The sequence below is a fragment of the Mixophyes fleayi genome, chromosome 12 (genome assembly GCF_038048845.1).
Source record: "Mixophyes fleayi isolate aMixFle1 chromosome 12, aMixFle1.hap1, whole genome shotgun sequence".
Classification (NCBI taxonomy): Eukaryota; Metazoa; Chordata; class Amphibia; order Anura; family Limnodynastidae; genus Mixophyes; species Mixophyes fleayi.
The window spans coordinates 9,066,878-9,087,395 of record NC_134413.1 but is presented as its reverse complement, the minus strand read 5'-3'; the positions used below and the strand labels follow the sequence as shown (position 1 = coordinate 9,087,395).

At 42.3% G+C, this 20,518-nt stretch overlaps 1 protein-coding gene across 9 annotated transcripts in view; it reads left to right on the top strand.

The window, feature by feature from the left end:
• Positions 1-20,518, top strand: part of BEGAIN (brain enriched guanylate kinase associated) — a 363,458-nt gene that overhangs the window by 220,606 nt on the left and 122,334 nt on the right. For 7 of the 9 annotated variants that reach the window (XM_075191895.1, XM_075191890.1, XM_075191894.1 and 4 more), the window contains one exon: positions 7,020-7,048. In XM_075191895.1, the coding sequence (XP_075047996.1) occupies positions 7,035-7,048 (14 nt within the window). In that variant the 5' untranslated portion in view covers positions 7,020-7,034. Of the gene's footprint in view, positions 1-6,771; positions 7,049-20,518 lie in introns of those variants that run through there. The other 2 variants (XM_075191896.1, XM_075191893.1) reach the window with 1 other exon arrangement.

The window sequence follows — 20,518 nt, the reverse complement described above, 5'->3', positions numbered from 1 at the left end:
TCTCACGCATTTTAGGGGTGCGGCTAGGCCCTTATGGTCTCTGCCCCTGAAAGATCTAGGGGGGCTGTGTGGCCCTGAGGTTCCGGCCCCCCTGAAACCATCGGAGCTCCTCCCCTTAGGGGGTGGACTAGCTGTTGAGCCCTGGGTGAAGCCTCGGTGGATCCCAGGGACAAAGGGACCCCCCTAGCCTTGCGGAAAAGGGGGTCTGAAGACCCTTGCCCCCTAAGGGTCCTTTTGGATCCGGGGGTCGGGGACTAGGGCCCTTCCTCTCTTGAGGAGGGCCATGTACCGTACCCGTGTGCACGTTTTTTAAAGTCACGCACTTTTTTTCGAGCACTTGGGTTAGAAGCACTGCTTTTCAGGCTTTCAATAAAAAAAAAATCAAAAAAAAAAATCACTACATCTGTTTTTCAGGTCTCCTGCCTCCTGTTATCGTAAGATGCTAAATAAACATGAAGTATCGGTTACTCCAATATTACATCGCACAGATCAACGTGCAGATATTGCCACTACATTTATCCTAAAATAATATTGCCATGTTTTCCAATGACATTTGTTATAGGGCTCTTTTATTTTTATTTTGTACATTTGTGAAGTAGGTGGGACTAGAATAGCTTGTAACCAATCTGATTGCTGCAATGTTCACAGCAGCTGAAGGCAGTGGCCTGTTAGAACAGAGCTGCACATAGTGAGCTGTAGACTGAAAGTTAAATAGTGAAAGTAGCAGGGTCCCCCAACAGCACAGAGTAGCCATGCGAGGCTCCTGTCAGACGCAACTTTATATACAACATGATCCATACATCCAGCTTCAGAAAACAAATTATTCATTTTAAACCGTTTTGTAGTAAATATTCTTCAAAAGGGTATATGGTCATTGTTGCATAGTAAGGTTAAAAAAAAAGACACAGGTCCATCAAGTTCAATCTTTAATCAAGTCCAATTGCGTTCTGGAGGAAGATGAAACATTTCCCCTGTGTGACAATTGCCAATTTAATTTCAGTAAATTTACCATCACCACTTCAGAATTCCACAGCTTTACCACCCTTACAGTAAAGAATCATTTCCTATGTTGTCATTGAATGTGTCTCTTCTTCCATTCACAGCTGATGACCCCTTGTCCTCTCTATGGCCCTTTTGTAGGAAACGATAATTAAACAAATCTTTCTATTGACCTTGCATATATTTCTATATATTAAGTCACATCTAAGGCTTTTTTTTCCTCCAAAGTTAACGTACATAGATTTTCTATCCTCCTTTTATAATATAATAATTAAATTCCATTTATTAATCAGTGTCACGGTCACTAGAGTTCTTGACCCAGTGTTCTGCCAGTTGTTATCACTACTCTCGAGGCGTGGAGTCTAACATAGGGACTGGTCTTCTCCAGGGACCCCCGCAAGAGGGTTTGGGTTTTTGGGGCGTCACTATGCACAGAGGTAATGTTATCCCATCTGAGGCTAAAGGGGTCAGTCCAAAAGGAGAGACATAGCACGGGCTATGATTATCAGCCAGAGGTAGATATACTATTGACAGATTGAGAGATGGCCAGCGAATAATTGGAGAAACAATAATGGAACAAAGTCAATGAGTGACAGGTTTACCACGGATGTGGTGGAGAAATATCCGGCCAACAGGTGAGAAGCAGCGGTCACCACAGCATACAGCGGGAGGCAGGTTTACCACGGATGTGGTGGAGAAGTATCCGGCCAACAGGTGAGAAGCAGCGGTCACTACAGCATAAAGCGGGAGGCAGGTTTACCACGGATGTGGTGGAGAAGTATCTGGCCAACAGGTGACAATCAGCGGTCACCACAGCATACAGCGGGAGGCAGGTTTACCATGGAGGTGGCTGAGAAGTGTCCAGCCAACAGGTGAGAAGCAGCGGTCACCACAGCATACAGCGGGAGGCAGGTTTACCACGGATGTGGCTGAGAAGTATCCGGCCAACAGGCGAGAAGCAGCAGAATTAGTCAAAGACCAGTGCAATGAGGCAGGAACGCTGAGAGAAACTGCAGCCACACGAACGGAGTACACAGCTGACACGAGGAGGTGAGAATCGAGATCAGACAATTAAGGAGGGTTCAGAGGTGCTTTAAATAAGGAAAAGGCTAATGGATAGCCAATACTAATAAAAGGAAAGTTATAAAGGACCCTCCTGGTTTGCACATGCGCAGAAACACAGTCAAGATGGTGGATGGCTGCTGCGCAGCACAGGCATTGGCAGAGGGGCAATTGGCCCAACTCTAGGTCTAGAAGTCCGGTGAGTGACAATCAGGTTCCCACCTCTGAAGCCTCTGGAGGTCTCCAATGTCCTTCTTACAATGAAGACCCCAAAACTGTACCCCGTATTCAAGGTAATGTCTAACTACTGACAAACAATTGCAATAGTATGTCTGCATTATATTTATCCCCTTTTTATGCAACACAGGATTGTATTTGTCTTTGCAGCTACTGCCTTTCCCATCTCAGTTTCCCCATTGATATACCATTTAATGCGTACGAAATCATAATTATTACCATTTGCTAGGTGATATAACCCTGCATTTATCTACATTAAATTTCATGTTTTATATAACGGTCAGGGTGCTATTATGTCTTAAATCTTTCATTTCCAAGTTGCTATCCTGTTCTGTCTTAACAAATACATCACGAAGTGCCATCAGCCAACATGGAACAATATTAGGTGCTGTTTCAAAATCCAGTTCAGTTGTAATATCAGAATTCAGTTTGAACTGTAACTCCTCAGAAAAACGAATCCTGTTTGTTTGTCATGAGCACTGTCACGTCTGGGAACACTCCGTGTTGATAAACACTAGTAACCAGACCCCCTGTTGTGCCTACCAGTACTCAATTGCCCTGGACTTATTCATAAGTCAAATGTTTTGTCAGCAAGTGATGCAGGGGTAGCAGATGTAGGGGATAAGACAAGGGTTCATGTTCAGAGACACAGTAGGCAATGTTAGGCCAGGTTCAATAAAGGGCAAATGCAGCACACTATTGAAAAAATAGTCAAAATCCAAGGTCAGAACAGGCTGAGTTAAACAGAATCCCAAATACCAGTGCACCCAGGATACAACCAGAACCTATCATGGCCACCACCCAGCTACTTATACAGCTATATAATGCCTATCCATTACTCACAAGCGTGCCCACGTTGGTTCATCCCAGAATGCACAGCCTCGAGGTCGCCTGCCAATCATTCATGGACCGCCATGCAGTCCTATGTGTATACCAGGTTTATGTGTAGCTCTTATACCCACTCAGCACTAGCTGGTCAGTCTGAGCCAGCCCTATGTGCTCCCTCAGGGTACCCGGTACGTTCGTGAGTTCGGAATCACTTAGGCAAAGACAGCTGGAAAGATGCAAAATACCCTTTATTTTCTATTAAAAAAAAATCTTTAAAGGCACTCACCCGCTTTATTTGGAACCATAGACCTCCTAGATTCTCATCCAATATCTTAAAACGACCAATCCCTGGAGGAGGAAGAGGCCTTCCCGACATCAAATTATACTATTTGGCATCCCACCTTTCGCAAATCGTTGCCTCCTACGCTCCCTCTGGCTCCACTGCATGGCTTGATATAAAATCGGCCCATCTAGCCCTGCCCGATCTCTCCTCTCTCTGGGGCGTATCTCCCGCCCGTCGCCCCCCTGCTGTTAGAGCACTGCTTTCTATCAAATGCTACGATGCTATGCTCTGGGACTCCAACTCCTTCAAACTAAAACTTTCAACTGCAATATCTCCTTTAACCCCCATCTGGCATAACCCGGTGTTCCCTCCCGGATCTGCCTCTACGATCCACCGTAACTGGTCTCGTGCAGGGCTTAAATTTCCAGTCAATTTTTCCAAACAAGGCCGCTGGCTTTCGCTAGCGGATCTCCAACCCCAATCCCCGTCCCAAATTCTCAGCCCCTTTGAATTCTTCCAAATTAATCATTTCTTGCGATCCCTGCCCCCAACCTATGTTCTTAGGGACCTTACTCCATTTGAATCTCTTTGTAGAAAACATCCCTTGGACAAGGGCATGATTTCTCAAATATATAGCATTCTTCTCACTTCTGCCCTTCCCTCTCCAAACCCTCATGAAGACGAGTGGGAAAAGGACCTTGGTCCTCCCCCGGATGAAGAGGCTTGGGAGGACATGAGACTGGGGATAGCTAAATGCTCTATATCAGCTAAACTCAAGGAAACCTCTTACAAAAATTATTATTGTTGGTATTACACTCCCACAAGACTCCATAGAATGTTTCCCTCTTCCTCGCCCTGCTGTTGGCGGGACTGTGGCCAAAGGGGTACGATGCTTCATATTTGGTGGTCTTGCCCGATTATCACCACCTTCTGGGATTCAGTCCATAGTTTCCTAAATACCCTTTTTGAAGCCCCCATCCCGACAGATCCCTGGATATTTCTTTTATGTTACCCTCCCCAAGACCTGGACAAATTCTCCAAGAAATTAACTGCCCACATCCTGACAGCAGCCAAATCACTCATAGCCCTTAATTGGAAAAAGACCTCACCTCCATCCCTTTTGGCTCTCAAGAAGCAGATTTGGCACGTGGCCGCTATGGAGGAGATTACGTACTACCTCCACGATAGAGGCCACGTCTTCAGTCAAGTCTGGGCTCCATGGCTAGCCGTGGAACTCGCCTTCCCCCCTCAACGCTCCGCATCCTCCGACCTGACCCATGTGCGATGACCCTAACTCTTCCCGACACATATCTCCCCCTCTGCTATAGGCTCAACACACCCTAGTTATCCTCTAAATACTTACAGTGCTTATCTTTGTGGTCCTACCCCCACCCCCCCCACCCCTCCCCCACAATCCCTTTTGTTCCTACACCCATTTTATATTACTCTTTAAAAATGTAAAAACCGGTCATTTTTGTCTAAAGGTTTCCTAATATGCGATACACCACAATAACTGTTGTGATTTTACTGTGTATGCTACACAGTGTTATCGTTTTGCTGTCTGTATTTTCTTGATTGACCACTGAAAATAGAAATATTATAAAAAAAAAAAAAAAATCTTTATTTTACAAAAATCTTACAGGAGTACAAGACAATTACCAATAGCCACAGGGTTCTGGATTTGGATTTATTGTTACCCATTCCCCTGAGCTTTGCTTGAACCAAGATTATTATACTTGCTGCCGACCCTGACCTCTGTCTACACAATGACTGTTCTATTGTTTGCTGCCTGCCCTGACCTCTGTCTACACAATGACTGTTCTATATTTTGCTCCCTGCCCTGACTTCTGTCTAGACAATGAATGTTCTATATTTTGCTGCCTGCCCTGACCTCTGTCTAGACAATGAATGTTCTATTGTTTGCTGCCTGCCCTGACCTCTGTCTACACAATGACTGTTCTATTGTTTGCTACCTGCCCTGACCTCTGTCTAGACACTGACTGTTCTATTGTTTGTTGCTGCCCTGTCTAGACCAGTGTTGACTAACCTGTGACACTCCAGGTATTGTGAAACTACAAGTCCCAGCATACCCTTTCAGCAATAAGCTGCTATATATATTGGCAAAGCATGCTGGGACTTGTAGTTTCACAACAGCTGGAGTGTCACAGGTTAGCCAACACTGGTCTAGACAGTGACTGTTTTATTGTTTGCCGCCTGCCCTGACCTCTGCCTGGATATTTGGACTTTTGTAAATTATTGTCTGTTTAGGTAACTGCATATTTGATCAGCATACACAGCCATTGGTGTATATTTGCTTATCTCTACTTGGGCCAATATCATTTCAGTGTAATATCTCCTAATTGTTTTTTTCTAAGAGTAAGCCTTTACTACTGCTTTCAAAAGACCAGAGAGCAGCTAAGGTCCCAGTGAGCATGTTCACTTATATAAACAGTTACAGAATTATAAATATTTATTTTTCATTCCCTCGAGACTTGCTGCTTGCAAACCTATTGGGGAACACTAGGGGGTGCCTGATATGGCTGATAACAGAGAACAGCAGTTTGTATTTATCTGAGTGTCAGGTACAAATACAATTCTAGATATAGCAAGTTTTCTCAGGATATGGCTATAAAAAGCCACTGATAACAATATAGTGTTTCCTCTTTTATAAAGCCAGCCGAAAACACAGGCCAAAGCTTGTCAGAGCAAAGGTGGATTCATAATGAGAGTGATATGTCTATGTTTTCATACCTTGACAGAAGTTTTCTTTGTATTTACATTTGCTACCCTGTGTCTTTTTAAGTGAAGTGTGTGTATAAAGATTTCTCCCCCGCCAAGTTCTTAACAACGTATGTAAACATGGAAATGGTGCAGTCGATTGTTTATTTAAATTGTTACAGGTGACGTTAGCCTCTACGGTGTATGTAGGGGTTAAGTGCACTTTAACATTGGTCAGAAGTTTCCAGCTGCAAAAAAACAGTGGTCAGCAAATTTCATCTACATGTGTCTTCCTAACAAGGTGCAATAGCTCTGCAATGATGGTACTCCCAGCTGCCTAACACCAGAGGTTTGCTCTTACAGGTGATATATTATTAAGTAAAAAAAAAAGAAAAGAGAAGGGTTGGTCTCCATTTCAAGAATTTTAATTGTGTTACCAAATCCATTTAGATGTTTACAGTATAGGAAATATGTATTGCTCTGTGTATAATATACAATGTATAATATTGCCCTAAAAAAAAATAATAAGCTTCAACTTTTCTCAGAGCAAATCAGCAGGCACAAAACCTGTTACTTGGTATCTCTCTCCCTCTCTCTCTCTTTCTCTCTCTCTCTCTCTCTCTCTTTTTTTTTCATATTCAGTCTTTGCTCTACAACTGAGTCATACTGCTGCTTTTGGCTGATAGGTATAGATGGTTCCTGCACAGTGCAAACCACTAGTTAATCGTTCAGTTCTGCCGTCTGCTAAAGGCAGATGTGATTCTTTTCCGTGTCGCTTTATAGACACTAGCTTAAAAAAAAAACAACACACAATAAGGCTTGAGCTATGCATTTATCTGAAGACTGAACGCTTTGACTATCATTCATGAGACTCCTGTTTCGTTTGTTGTAGGCCTCTGCTGAAGAGATGGAAAAAATAAGGTAAGTGGTAGTTTATATACCTATTAAGCTATGCTGTAATTTCCCTTGCAACTGTCCATGACAGCAATCCATTTCGTGGTGATGTTGAAGCAGAATTAAGGATTGCATTGACTGGCTATGCAAAATCGCTGGTCTCTCTAGACAATAGACAATTGTGTAGATTTGTTAGAATAAGTCCGGTCTGCAGCAGCATTCAGCTACAGATTGGTTGATTGCAAAAAATAAAAATAAAAAAATAGACCAATTCCTTCTATTGATCTTTCCCATCATCTCAGATAATGCAATAAATTGTTGCTGTTTTTTAGCTAGAAAATCACAAAGTGTTTCAAATGAAATAACATAAGCAATGCAGACCCTGAAACAACAGATTATGTGGTCTGCTTGCACCCAGTGCACTGCTTGCTGGCATGTGATACATGTTTTATGTATATTTCTGCAAAGCAACATGTGAATGTTTCTTTGTGTGCAGCTGGCTTATTGTATTGTAACAGTTTTGTTTTATCCTCTGTGTGTTGAATGAAAAAGTGAAGCTCCGCAGGCATATTTGGGGTTCAGAGCATTGCTGTGTAAATCGCCCCTGCGCTGTTCCCAGCTTCCACTGCTAATTACCTTATCTGCAGGCAGTTGACTGACTCTACATTAAAAAAAAAAAATTGTAAGCAAATTGCCTGCAACAGCTTCTATGGTGGCGCTGAGACGCAGTTTCTAGTGGATCCCGGTGATTTATGACCGGAGAGTTGGAAAATTGCATCTCGCTAGGTCTTTAGAATTAGGAAACAAAACATAGTGCTGGTAACTTTAAGGCTTGCAGTAAAAAGATTTAATGAAGGATATCACACGTAATGCACATTGTCCTGGGTAAAGGGTGTTCCATACAATCTTGTAAGCCTTAATAAGTATCAAAAGGAATGTGTACAAATGAGGAGTTATGTACCATGTAGCATAGCAAATTATATCCCAATGACCCTCATGCTCTGAAAGGACCACTAATCTCCTACTTCCACTGACATTCGTTTTATAAGGGCTTGTAAATATAAATAATTGCATTGAATGTAACTAGCATTGTTACACATAAATACAGAAAAACAATAAACATACACTGATACACATGCACACAAACTATGGTTACATTTTTGGCATGTTTACAGTTTGTATTTGTCTATTAGACAGTAAATGCAAAATAAACAGGCACTCCCGTAATGTTCATTAGGGTTGTGTATGCAACTTTATATTCTGCTGTTCTATAGTTTATTCATTTCATGTTTATTTGTATAATGGCATGCTGGCATGTTCATTCACCACTCTGAAATGTCCAAACTAAATTATATCAATAATGTTTCCTTTCTGCCTCAGTTATACTGGTTTAATGCACAATTTTGAAGCTCAATATAGATCCCCTGATGTTGCATATGCACTGTAGGACTGGCAGCTGAAGAATGCTCTTGTTCATTGACGTTTTTTCAGACATAGTTTGCACCTGCCGGTGGAGGCTGCCATTTTGTGCGATGAACCATCATCCGTGAGCCTATCAATTCACTAGTAGCCGGTGACATCACTGGGGTACAAAATGGCTGCCTCCTCTGTGTGTACATTTGAGCTACTTCCTATTGTATTGTGTGTGTGTGTGTGTGTGTGTGTATAGTCTTGGCAGAGTTACGGGGTTCACTTCCTGTTTGATTTGTGGGAAGATGCTACTTCCTGTACAAAACTGAGATCACGGTCTACTGGGACTGTTTTCTGCAATACCAGGTGAATGGGGTGTGACTGACATAGACATTGCGGAATAATTTAACATTTATTGTCTGTGAGTGCGCTTCAATTTGAACTCTTTATTTTAGCTTGTGAATTTAGTCGTTTCCGTTGATTATTTAGCCAGTTTACAGCATTCAGGGACTATTGGGAAAAGCAGAATCCAACTGTGTTACCTGCCTACTCCCCCAGAATGTCTGGGAGACTCCCAAATTTCAGGGACACTCCCGGAAGAGCAGGTACCCTCTCCGCTCCCACCAATTTCACTATTGCAGTGGGAGGAGCCAGGACTTGATGGCCTCACCCACAGAGCATTGTATAGCGGGGGGGAGGGACCACGGTGATCATGCCCCCTTTGGCACTTCCTGGGATGATTGCAAAGGTGTCTCGTTTTGTATCACATGATCTCTCGGCTGCAACCCTATTCATTGAAATTTGCACAACAAGCCAATAAAATACATTTGTATATTTTTATACATGCACATTATATATACATATATTAACAACATTTTGGAGTGAACACCAATGTTAAAACTTGGGAAACTTTTACCTGCTTCCTTTTCAGCAATTAGTGAGAGGAATTTAGAGTTCAGATGTTGGGTAAAGAAGCAGGGTTTGTTATTAGACAATATAGAAAGTTCAATGAGTGAGAAAAGCCGTCGACATTAATATGTTACAGGCTGAGTTACTGAGCTGAATAACATACGTGACATAAATGGAGCGTTTGTGCTCAGCTACATGTATCCGCCATGCTTTCTTTATCTCCTCTGCAGCAGGTTTGCTGTTTTAGGGGGTAGGTGCTTTGGTATCACGGCTAACATACAGGGGATGACTCGGCGTTGGTGGATGTATCTATCACTTGCGTCCCCTCGTGCTTTGACTGTCAGATTAGGGGTGTGCAGATGCAAGTTGAGCACGCCCATTTGCTATGTGTCTAGTGGGTTACACGTTTCTTTGAAACACAGTCCTTACCAAGAGTAATCTCTATGCCTACACAAGACATGTGGAGTCTTCAGGTTGATGGTATATTTATTAAACTGCAGGTTTGAAAAAGTGGAGATGTTGCCTATAGCAACCAATCAAATTCTAGCTGTCATTTTGTTGAATGAACTAAATAAATGACAGCTAGAATCTGATTGGCTGCTATAGGCAACATCTTCACTTTTTCAAACCCGCAATTTAGTAAATCTAGCCCACGTTGTTTTGTTTTTTTTAAAAAATAGACTTGTTAAGCTGCTAGTAGTGTACAGTTATATTCATGTTATTTTGGACAAATCAAGACTGTTGTAAAATGTTGCTGAAATCAGAGGCAAAAACTCTTACTGAGAAGGAAAAAATTAAGACCGGAAGTGTAGCGCGTAGGTGGAACAGAAATTTGTAAAGTCTCAGATGTTAGTTATTGTATAGCATTTTTTAGATGTGGCCATCCTATCTGGTATATACATGGATTCTGATTATAAAAATACTTTATTTAGGTGTCAGAGGAAATGTGCCCGATGGTCAGTGGCAGGATTACACTACACGTGGATCCGAGTGAGGTCCCAGAATCTTCTCCTAGGGTCTCCTCATTGTCATATAGGCAATACTTTCCTCTGAAACCCATCTCTTTTGGGATCCTGTAATATTAAAACATTAGCAAACTGATTCAATTCTGGGCTAGTAGCCTGTAGGAGTTGATCGAAACCGAGTCCTATTTTCATAAGGATTCGATTTTGTAGGGTCCAGGCATTAAATAGCTCCCCTGACTTTGGGCAAGTCGCACTGAGTTCAATCACCCCTTGAAGTCTTAGGACAATGTCACACTCACTCTTTAGAGCCTTAACTTTAAAAAAGGTTGAGTACCAGGTTGGTACGTGTGTCTCCAAAGCTACATTAGACAGATTCTAGGGGTACCTTCACCTACGTAATATGTTGCCGCTATATAAATAAATGATGATGATGAACTGAAGATAATAGTTTAATATGTGATGAATAAAACAGAAGTAAAAAAAGAAGGGGTGTTTTTTTTAAATAAAGACAGAAACAGTTACTATATTTATACACATTCAGGGGTACTTTGATAAACAACACTCAACTGAGCCTGCGTGATGCGTGTGTGACACAGGGTTAATCAAAAAAACAACCACCTGGTCTGTCTAAAAAGATGAAATCCTTCCCTATCTATACCACACACTAGCTTTGCGGTACTAACTTTGCCACCACTAAGGTTTTTTCTGAGAAGAGCTGACACTCTTATTTAGGAAACCTTCGGTTCTCCCTAGCATTAATCTAGCACAATTTACTTTAATCAGAGTTCACATAAACCACAATGTTCCTCCCGTTTCAATTATGTAGCGTCTTGACCAAATTGTAGCGTGAATTCGTAAGAACACAGAGACTTGACCTTATTAAGTGTAAGTTAATATGGAAAATACATCCACAATGCTCAAGATAAAACAGTTAATAAAAAGGCATACAAATATAACGCAATTGTTTCTTATAAAATAAAAAGGATAAAACACATAATTGATACCTCACTTATAATCAAGTTTCTGGTGCTGGGAGAAGCAGGAAAAATGGGACCCTCTTCAATCTCAAATTGACTACCCAAGAGTCAATTTTTACTATCATTAGCGGACATATGTGTCAATAGAAATTGTGGTCTAGACAATCGGTGCTCAACTTATTTTTAGTTGGGACTCAGTGGGGGAAATTACCTTAGCTAGAACGTACGTGAAGCACTTTGTGCCGGAGTTTGGATAGATGTGCGTGGAAATATGAGCCGAGATTTCTACCGTAATTTCTGGCAATGTGCATGGCGCGATACCGTGTGCCACATCGTCTGCGATTGAATTCTCTCCTAGAGGGTCTCTTCACAATCTTTCCGGGACCCCAAAAGAGGTAGCTCTCAATATCCGTTATGCAAAACGTCTGAACCAGGACCCAAAACTAGATCTGTAATAGACTTTGGCACGCAGCAACATTTCTACAATATAACTGGCTTCAGCCCCCCCCTCTCCTTTTGTTTTGAATAAAACTGCATTAATGGCAGAGCAGATCTTCTCCTCAGCCTAGTTCTCATGCCCCCCGGCTGCCTCTGTTTTCCTGCATTAAGAGAACCGTTTAACACCCCGCCTGTTAGACCCATGCTCGGTAAATCAAGCCTGTTTTCTGGGTTAGAACCCTTCAAAAAAAAAAAAAAAAAGGCCACAATTATTTTGTGCTTGCAGAAAAAAAGAAATACCCTTAAGATAGAAGAAGAAAAAGAAATGTAATGTATACACCCGCAACAGGTCATGAAAAACATGTTTCTAATGAAGAGTCTAGTGGTGCAGCTGCAGGCGAGATTCTTTCTCCAGTAATGATCCACACGTGAGCGAGTGTGCAGCGTTACCATGGAGATAGCTGTCACTAAGCAGTAAAGAACCATTTGTTTATGCTGGATGGATACAGTTGCTGCTGTAGAATGCACGATGGTATTTTACTGAGACATCATTATTGGTCAACTGTACTAACTTATCAAATGCCAGCTTAATTGCACCTCGTCTGTCACACAAAAACCACACACAGCTTTCTGCAGTCCTCCTAGCAGGTAATCTCTGGGGTAAAGATTTTATTATTTAATGTTACCATACATGCCTGGGTTATGTCGCTAGTTCCTAGTGAACTAATAGGCTGAATGTTGGTTCAGCTCAAAAAAATTATCCAATGATTCCTCATTTGCAGGGGGTTTAGGGCCCTGAGTCTCCATTTTTCGGCTTAATAATTTGCAGGTGATTTATTTGATAATCTCTCTAGGGTATAAGAAGGATGCCTTTGCCTCTCCAGCTGTTGGGGAACTACAAGTTCCAGCAGTTGATACAGAGTAACATATGTTGATCTAGTCATTTTATAGTGAAACAGGGATAAAAATGGTCTATGTTTTGCTTTCCTGTGTCTGTTATCAGTCCTGATATTAGCCAGGCTGTCTGAAGGAGGCGTGGTCTAAAAGGACTGCAGCATTGTCAGAAATTGGCGCGGTGTGTCAGGTATGGGTGTGGTGTTAGCGGGTCAAGGAACTAATTTGGTGGGAATGCCTTCAGTAAATAGGCATCATATGCACCTGTTTTCCAACAACAATAATAGACTATAAAATACACTATTACAAGTATGGATTGTAAGCTTGCGAGCAGGGTTCTCTTACTTCTCTGTCTGCATGTATTACCGGTTTTGTCTTATTAATGTTTGTTCCCAATTGTAAAGCGCTACAGAATTTGCTGGCGCTATATAAATAAATGATGATGATGATGATTACATGTATGACTTGTTTCTTATGTATTCAGAATATATACCTTCTTATAGTGGACATATCAAGATTGTTTTTTTCCCCCCCTGTAAACGTGCTGTGACTTGTAGTTCTACCATAGTTGGAGAGCAGCCGTTGCCTAACTCTACTCAAGAATATCTCATACTTGAACCCAGAATTTGTACTAAAACAGGATTTAATTGTTTGGTTTATTTCCTGGACATTTGCAGTTCTTAAACGGACACTGTTCCAGGAAATAATTTCTTGCAGGTACTTCAGTTCTCCTTGTACTTGTTTACCAATGGGTGCTCCCTGTGTGCTGGCATGGTTTATGTCTGAGGCTTGCCCTCCACTCATACCAGTCGTATGTGGTCAGTATTCTCCTAAACTCGGAGTACAATGCCAGATCAGATAGACAGCTCTCCGTATCTCTGAGAACATCTGTCCCTCGTCAAGTCTCTGACTTGTGTCACTGACTTGTGTCCTATATATAAGCTGCTTGGTAATACCTCCACCAATTTGTGTTACGATTCCCATTTTTTGAACATTGACCATTTTTCCTCTCTCCTTTTTAAATAGCAGCATTGTCTGCAGTTCCACCGCTGCTTAAAATACTGAAATATGGACATTAAAGCCTTTTGCATCCACTTAAGCACCCGCTTATTTAATGTTATTAGACAGTCTCCAGTGAGATTCAAAAGAGTTGGTCCTAGAGGGCCTGATTCATGTTTCAACGTAAGTCTGTTTGAACGTATCTTGCGTGTAATAGCTCGGAACATGCTCCGACGCCAATGAAAGCAATTGGATGCAATTCGTATCCAAACGCAAATGATACAACTTGAGAGACGGGATGGGGAAGGGAAGGGGCAGATTAATGTGGGCCATGTACAGGATGGCAGTGTCGACGTAGGTGCAAGTCCCGGGATTCTCGTAAGTGTGTTTGGTTTTATCCATCTCATCTGCATCAGCCACAGGGCAGTGTAAGTACTGACTGATAGTGATGACTGATGCGGGATAGTCTTACTATTAAACACTGCATGTATGCATGCTACTATCTAGCACAGTACATGTATATGAGGATTTAAAAACACATCGGGCCTGATTCAATAAGGAAGGCAAAACGAACAGAATGTGCTTTTTATTTTTTAAAAGAAACCCACATAAATGGGGCATACACACGTCCATATATCAGGATGTTATTAATATCTACTGTACATAAAATGCATTAATTACAGTTGCTCCTGTTTGCAAACACATAATATAGCTGCACACACAGCCGACATCACTGTCACTTACACCTGACCTGTATGAGTGATACGACTGAAAATCATGAACCTTAGAGTTGCCCACAACTTGAAAGGGATCACGTCCTTGCGCTCCTGCTTGGCACGTCCTTACTGTACATTGACTACGTACATACACCCAGTCCCCTCCTCTTTCCGCCCAGGACACCGTAGGCTCTTAATTGTCCTTTGCGCTGGAAGATGACTTGCGTACACTTGCGTTCTCTGGAGTATAGTTTGCATGGGCAAAAGCAATTTAGCGCAAAATACGTCACATATTGCATTTACGTTCCTTAATGAACCAGGCCCATTGTATGTACAGAATGCATTACAAGCATCTTGATTAATGTATTTAATGTAAAAATGAAAAATCTAAAAATATATTTGTTAACGATTATACTATACTGAGTTTATAATATAATTTTTTGTGTGTGTTCTGATGAGACCTTATATTGTACATACGCATGTGCATATACTGCAGTCTGTTGTGTGTATCTATGTACTACAAGTACTGTGTAGGTAGAACATACTTACACCCAGATTCAAATCGAAAAGCATCTTGAGATCTGCTTGGGTTTGAATACGGTCAGAAGTGCAGTCATGTTCTGTGCTCTTGTGTGCAGTTTGCGTCCCAGCATGAATCGGGCCCAGAGTCATCAGTTATGCATTTTTTTTATTTTGGTTTACAAGAGCTTCGTGTGTCATACCTTTATCTTGTACCATCCTGTACCCAATAGTTCCCATTTACGGTTAAGCATAATTTCCTACTCTCCCGGAATGTACAGGAGACTCCCGGATTTCTGGGAGTCCTCCTGGAGAACAGGGCAACCTCCCAGTTTTCTGGCTCTAAATAAGCAGTGGGGGCGGAGATAAGATGCAATTTGCGTGTCACTGTGGCTCCACCCCCTGCTGTAATAGGCTACAAAGTGTGATGTCATTGTAGGGGAGGGGCCAAATAATGTGATTCGTCTAGCCCCCCCCCCCTTCCCTGATCTCCCGGTGCTCTACTTGCCAAAGTTAGCAAGTATGGGTTAAACCCACTACCACACATCATGTATAATATAATAGGTGATTCTGTTTGCAATGTCACTCAGCCACCTGAACCTTAACATGACCCCAGATAAAGCCGCCATGTGCCCACTGACTTCTGTTTCCACCTTCAAAACCCGTCTTTCACTTAGGAGATTTATACTGTCCACATATATTCAGCAAGGACAAATTTGGTTAAAAGCCAGAGCAACAATTCTGTGCCCTTGTAGAGGTGCAAAATATTTCTGAAAATTCCAATACATTCATGAAGGCTGCGCTGGCCACAAAATTGTCATTGCAAGCACCCTTTTTATACCCTTTAAAACTTTTTTTCAAGCTTATTTTGTTTTGTTTTGTTTAAATCCGTAGTAAGAATAATTTTTTTTTTCAACAAAATATTAACTTTTTGCCCAACATACTTTTTTTCCATAGACCAAATCGTTAGATTCGGGTAACGGTATGTCATATTAATGGTCCAAATTGTCAGTCTTCTTTCCATATCTCTGAGCTATATGATTACGATACATTTTCATGATGGTAAGTTAACCATCAGAGATCTAAAAACCAGAATCCTAGAACACATAAGGAACATAAACAGAGGAGTCTGAGACCACAGCGTCTCGGAACATTTCAGGACAAACCATAATCAAGACCCAACAGGACTCAAATTTACAGGCATCAAACAAGTCCCAAAACCATGGAGAGGAGGAGAATTCATAAAACTTATCTCAAGGGAAGAGGCTAAATGGATCCACACGGTGGGAGCACTTACCCCGAAAGGACTCAACATAGACTTCGAACTAGGAACCTTCCTATAAGTATCATATAAACCCCCCCATCCTACATAATCCCCACCTCCCGCCCCCCAAACCCCCATAATTTAGGTATACATTTAAAAACAAGCCCCCCATTTTACAAATGAGTCCGCCTATAGCCTCTCAGTCACCTCCCTTTCTTAATCCCCCTCCCACATCTCCCAATCATACAATACCTTACCTATAATAATTAACCTATCAATCCCATATATTTCATCTATACCCTCCATTGGCCAACACAACATCTAATCCCTCAGACATCTTACCCCCTGTACACGCCCATAAATTTCCAATTCTACACGAGCCGGGACAGGTATACTAACCCCCCTCCCCCATAACCACGTCCCACACATTATCCTTTTTCAGCATACAACATTAAACACCCCATACCAACACTTAGATTAAACACTCAACCCCTTTAAAGCCCTATTATCCACCATAGCACCCCAAACTCTGAAACTGCCTCTATAAACAATTGACCATTGTTATACACCCCATTCCACCAAGCCCATATTGGAAATCATTATTTCAATACATCTTCAAACCACGCCCCCTAGCTCCACCTCCCTTCCCCATATAGTTAACCCCTCCTATTTATATCAATTAACTTTTATACTAGATACCTATAACTAGTTAGAATTTTATAGCTAGATATTTAGAATAGCCATAGTATGCCGACCCCCCCCCTATATATTGCGTTTTTTCTAAATGGTTCCAAAAAACCCGCAACGTACACATCTAAATACACACAGCCTATCACAAAATAATACTCTATTAGCCGTACCCCCCACCCCCCTCCATAGCACACCAATTGTCCATTCCACCGATACTTCCTGCCCCATTCCCAAACCACTTCCATACCTCAAGCTGATTGGAAGGCACATCGGAATCCAGGATACATAAGACCCGCACCACTGCCATATCCCTGACGAAGTCCACGGACGAAACGCGCTGGGTAACTCACACCAGTTGTGATCAGAAGAACCCACACACCACCACAGAAGCACGGACCGACCTCTTCACCAGTATAAACTCCATACCTCTAAAGAGTAGGACATCCGAGGCCTGCACAGCAGTGGAACGCACCGGCGGGTGTGCGTTCCACTAAGAACCTGGAAGTTCAGCATTTGGATTGCAAGCGTGCGTTCCAATCGCCGCCTGAGGAAGCCGCTCCACCATAGCCACTTCACCGCTTACCACTAGCGAAGAGGCCCCCTGCCCACCTCGCTCTCACTACTAACTAGGTGGACAAGAATCCAAAACTGCTCTTATAAGAGCAAATCGCAAGAGCATTAATCCTTTTGAGCATAAACATTGAGCTATAATCTTGGAGCTATAAGCATTGTACCTCCTATCCACACTTAAATCACAGAGCAATAAACACCGAGCTTAAACCCCTTACTGCATACAATACCATACACTCAGTGTTATATACATAACATTAGAGCTATAGACAGACAAAGCAGAGAGCTATAACATTTAAAACCGCCAAAAGCTATAATCATCTGCTGCAAGACCAGCTGCCAAAATATGTTGTCTGTACCGGTTTATATTGCATATCCCACCCCTCTCTCCTTCCCCAGAATATCCCCCGCTCCCCTTACATGCACCCCAAGTTGCGTCACGGAAGAACAAACAAAAAAGAAAACCTGGACTGTACTCACTGGGAGGTTATCACAGCAGATGCCATTCCGAAGATAATGATCTATCGATCAGTCTTACAAGGGTTTTAAAAAATAACCTGGGTACAAACTTTTTTCGAACGTGCTGGGAACTTTATAGAGAAAACAATGTTGCAAACTTAATCTGTTCTATTTAACTGTTAGTTTTTTTTTTGTGTGTGCCCATGGCAACAAATGGCTAAGTACTACTTTTTTAAAGTTGAATTATGTTGGAAAGTTACAGTGTTTGTAGTGCACATCACAATTGCAAACGAATAAAGTGCATAGGTGAACCCATTAGTACTGATTCATTCGTTTTAAGCTCATACATTCGCATTCAAAGTGTCCGTATATGCTTACTTCAGTATAGTTGCAAACATTTATAGAAATGCTGAACAGATCGTGGATGCAGCTTGAAAACTTCAGAAATAGTTTACAACAGTGGTTCCCAAACTGTTCGCCAGGCTCCCTGGGGTGCCTCGGAGATCTCACAGGGGTGCCTCAGCCAGAGCCAGTGGTAAGCAAGGCGGGGGACTACTTGGTAATTATTTTGGCTTAGGGGTGCCTTGAAAAACTTTTGGAGACCCTAAGGGTGCCTTGAACTGAAAAAGTTTGGAATCCACTGGTTTACAAGTTGCCTGATGCCTGCTTCCATATCCCGAATCAGTGAACTTTTATTGTCTCGAAACTTGAGTGGGTGGAGAGGGTGGGCATTTGCCAATCTGCCCTCATTGGAGATAGGGTTAATTTTTCTACCGCCTATTGCTGGATCGGACTGTTAAGGGTTAACTTACTGTATCGCCAAGTCCCAAACGAGGGGGATATCACTTCTGCCTCACAGCACTGGGGTCATGAGTTTGATTCCCGACCATGGCCTTATCTGTGTGGAGTTTGTATGTTCTCCCCGTGTTTGCATGGGTTTCCTCCGGGTGCTCCGGTTTCCTCCTACATTCCAAAAACATACTAGTAGGTTATTTGGCTGCTGACGAAATTAACCCTAGTCTGTGTGTGTGTGACAGGGAATTTAGACTGTAAGCTCAGATGGGATAGGGACTGATGTGAGTGGCAAATATTCTCTGTACAGCCAGGGGCAAACGCAGGATTTGTAGAGGGGAGTTTCCATGCGGCCAGTGGGCGTAACAAGCATGAATGAGGGCGTAGCTATAATTTTAGACAGTGCTTGGCTGCTGTCCAACTCTCCCTATCCCCATAATATACATGGGCAATGCTGCGTGCACTACTGTTAGGTTCACGCAGCTTTCCCTTTTCAAGCAGAGCCATGTGAAGCGGGGGCAGGGTCCAGCCACCTCAATTATACAGTGCCCCAGGCTTGGAGAGGGGTTTCCAGGCACTAGAACCCCCCCCCCCCCTCGGTTTGCCTATGACAGCGATGCGTACTTGGTGACGCTATATAAATTGATGATAATGATATGTGCATGTTGGATCTGGCTGGTGATTCGCGGTTGCACAGTGGAGCTGAGAGCCCAGGCTTGGCTTTTCAGTTACACTAATTAAAAAATTGTAAAAAAAAAAAAGTTTTTTAAAATATGGATAGGTAATTTACAAATGAAAACTGCTTGCTTTAAATAATAAAGCATTTTTTCATTGATGTTTTCCTGCTGTCGCCACCCTGGGACGGCTTTAGCAGTATATGGATAGCGGCGGTATTTGTACTGGTTTTGCGTGGAGGAAGCCTTCGCCGTGGAATCTTAATGCTGGCGAGGTCATAGCACTTATATTGCTGGTGGTCACCCCATGATATATAGGGAAGAGCCCTATCTGGGAGAATGCATCTATGGAGATAGGACTTTTTGCCCTATAATGAATAGACCTGGTACTGTCAAATCTTTTTTTTCTTTTTTTTTTTTTTACCAGGATTTTAAGCCACAAAACGAATACTTAAATCAGCATTTTGCGCTGTGAGGGAGGACTATTTTGGTCTGTAGTTCACGTTTTAGTCTAACAAATCACAAACCCTGTACGTGGCTTTTACAGAATCCGATGTGTTTGCTGATATGAACCAGATATAAAATATTTTATTTTACTACAGAGATGTGCTTTTACCACAAGTAGACATTCTACGTCGCATTGGGTTTTGTCCTATTTTTATGGTCCCCTGAAAAATATAAAACGGGGGGGTTGACTGTACTTGATGTAGTCATACATTTTTAACAATGAGAACTAAAATAAAAGACCATAAAATATAAACAAGAGCATGTACATATATAATGCTGGAAGGCTAAATGAGATACATTTCCATTTCCATCCAACCCCCCCCCCCCCCCCCCCTAACTAGCAGAACTACGGGAATCCCATGCCAGAGACCCTGCAGTGTGAGTAAAACTCCCTCCAGCCTTGTAATGCTTCTCGTTGGCACCCAAGAGCGTTTCTATCCCTACTGCGCTGTGTCCGTTTCCGATTAAACTGACAGCTCTGTTTGAATGTCCCCTTCTCTCGGTTGTCAGCGTTGTAGAGCGAATGGCGAGGGGGTTCTCTTGAACTGCAGTGGTCCTTGGCATAGAGACCCCCATAGGATTGTGGGAGAGGGAGTTCTTTCAGTAAGGGCAGCCCAGGGAGATGGAGAGATGAGATGTTGAGTAAAGATTACATTTTAGCTGCAGTAACCCTTTATAATTAAAGTTTATTGTAAATATTGACACATTTCCAAG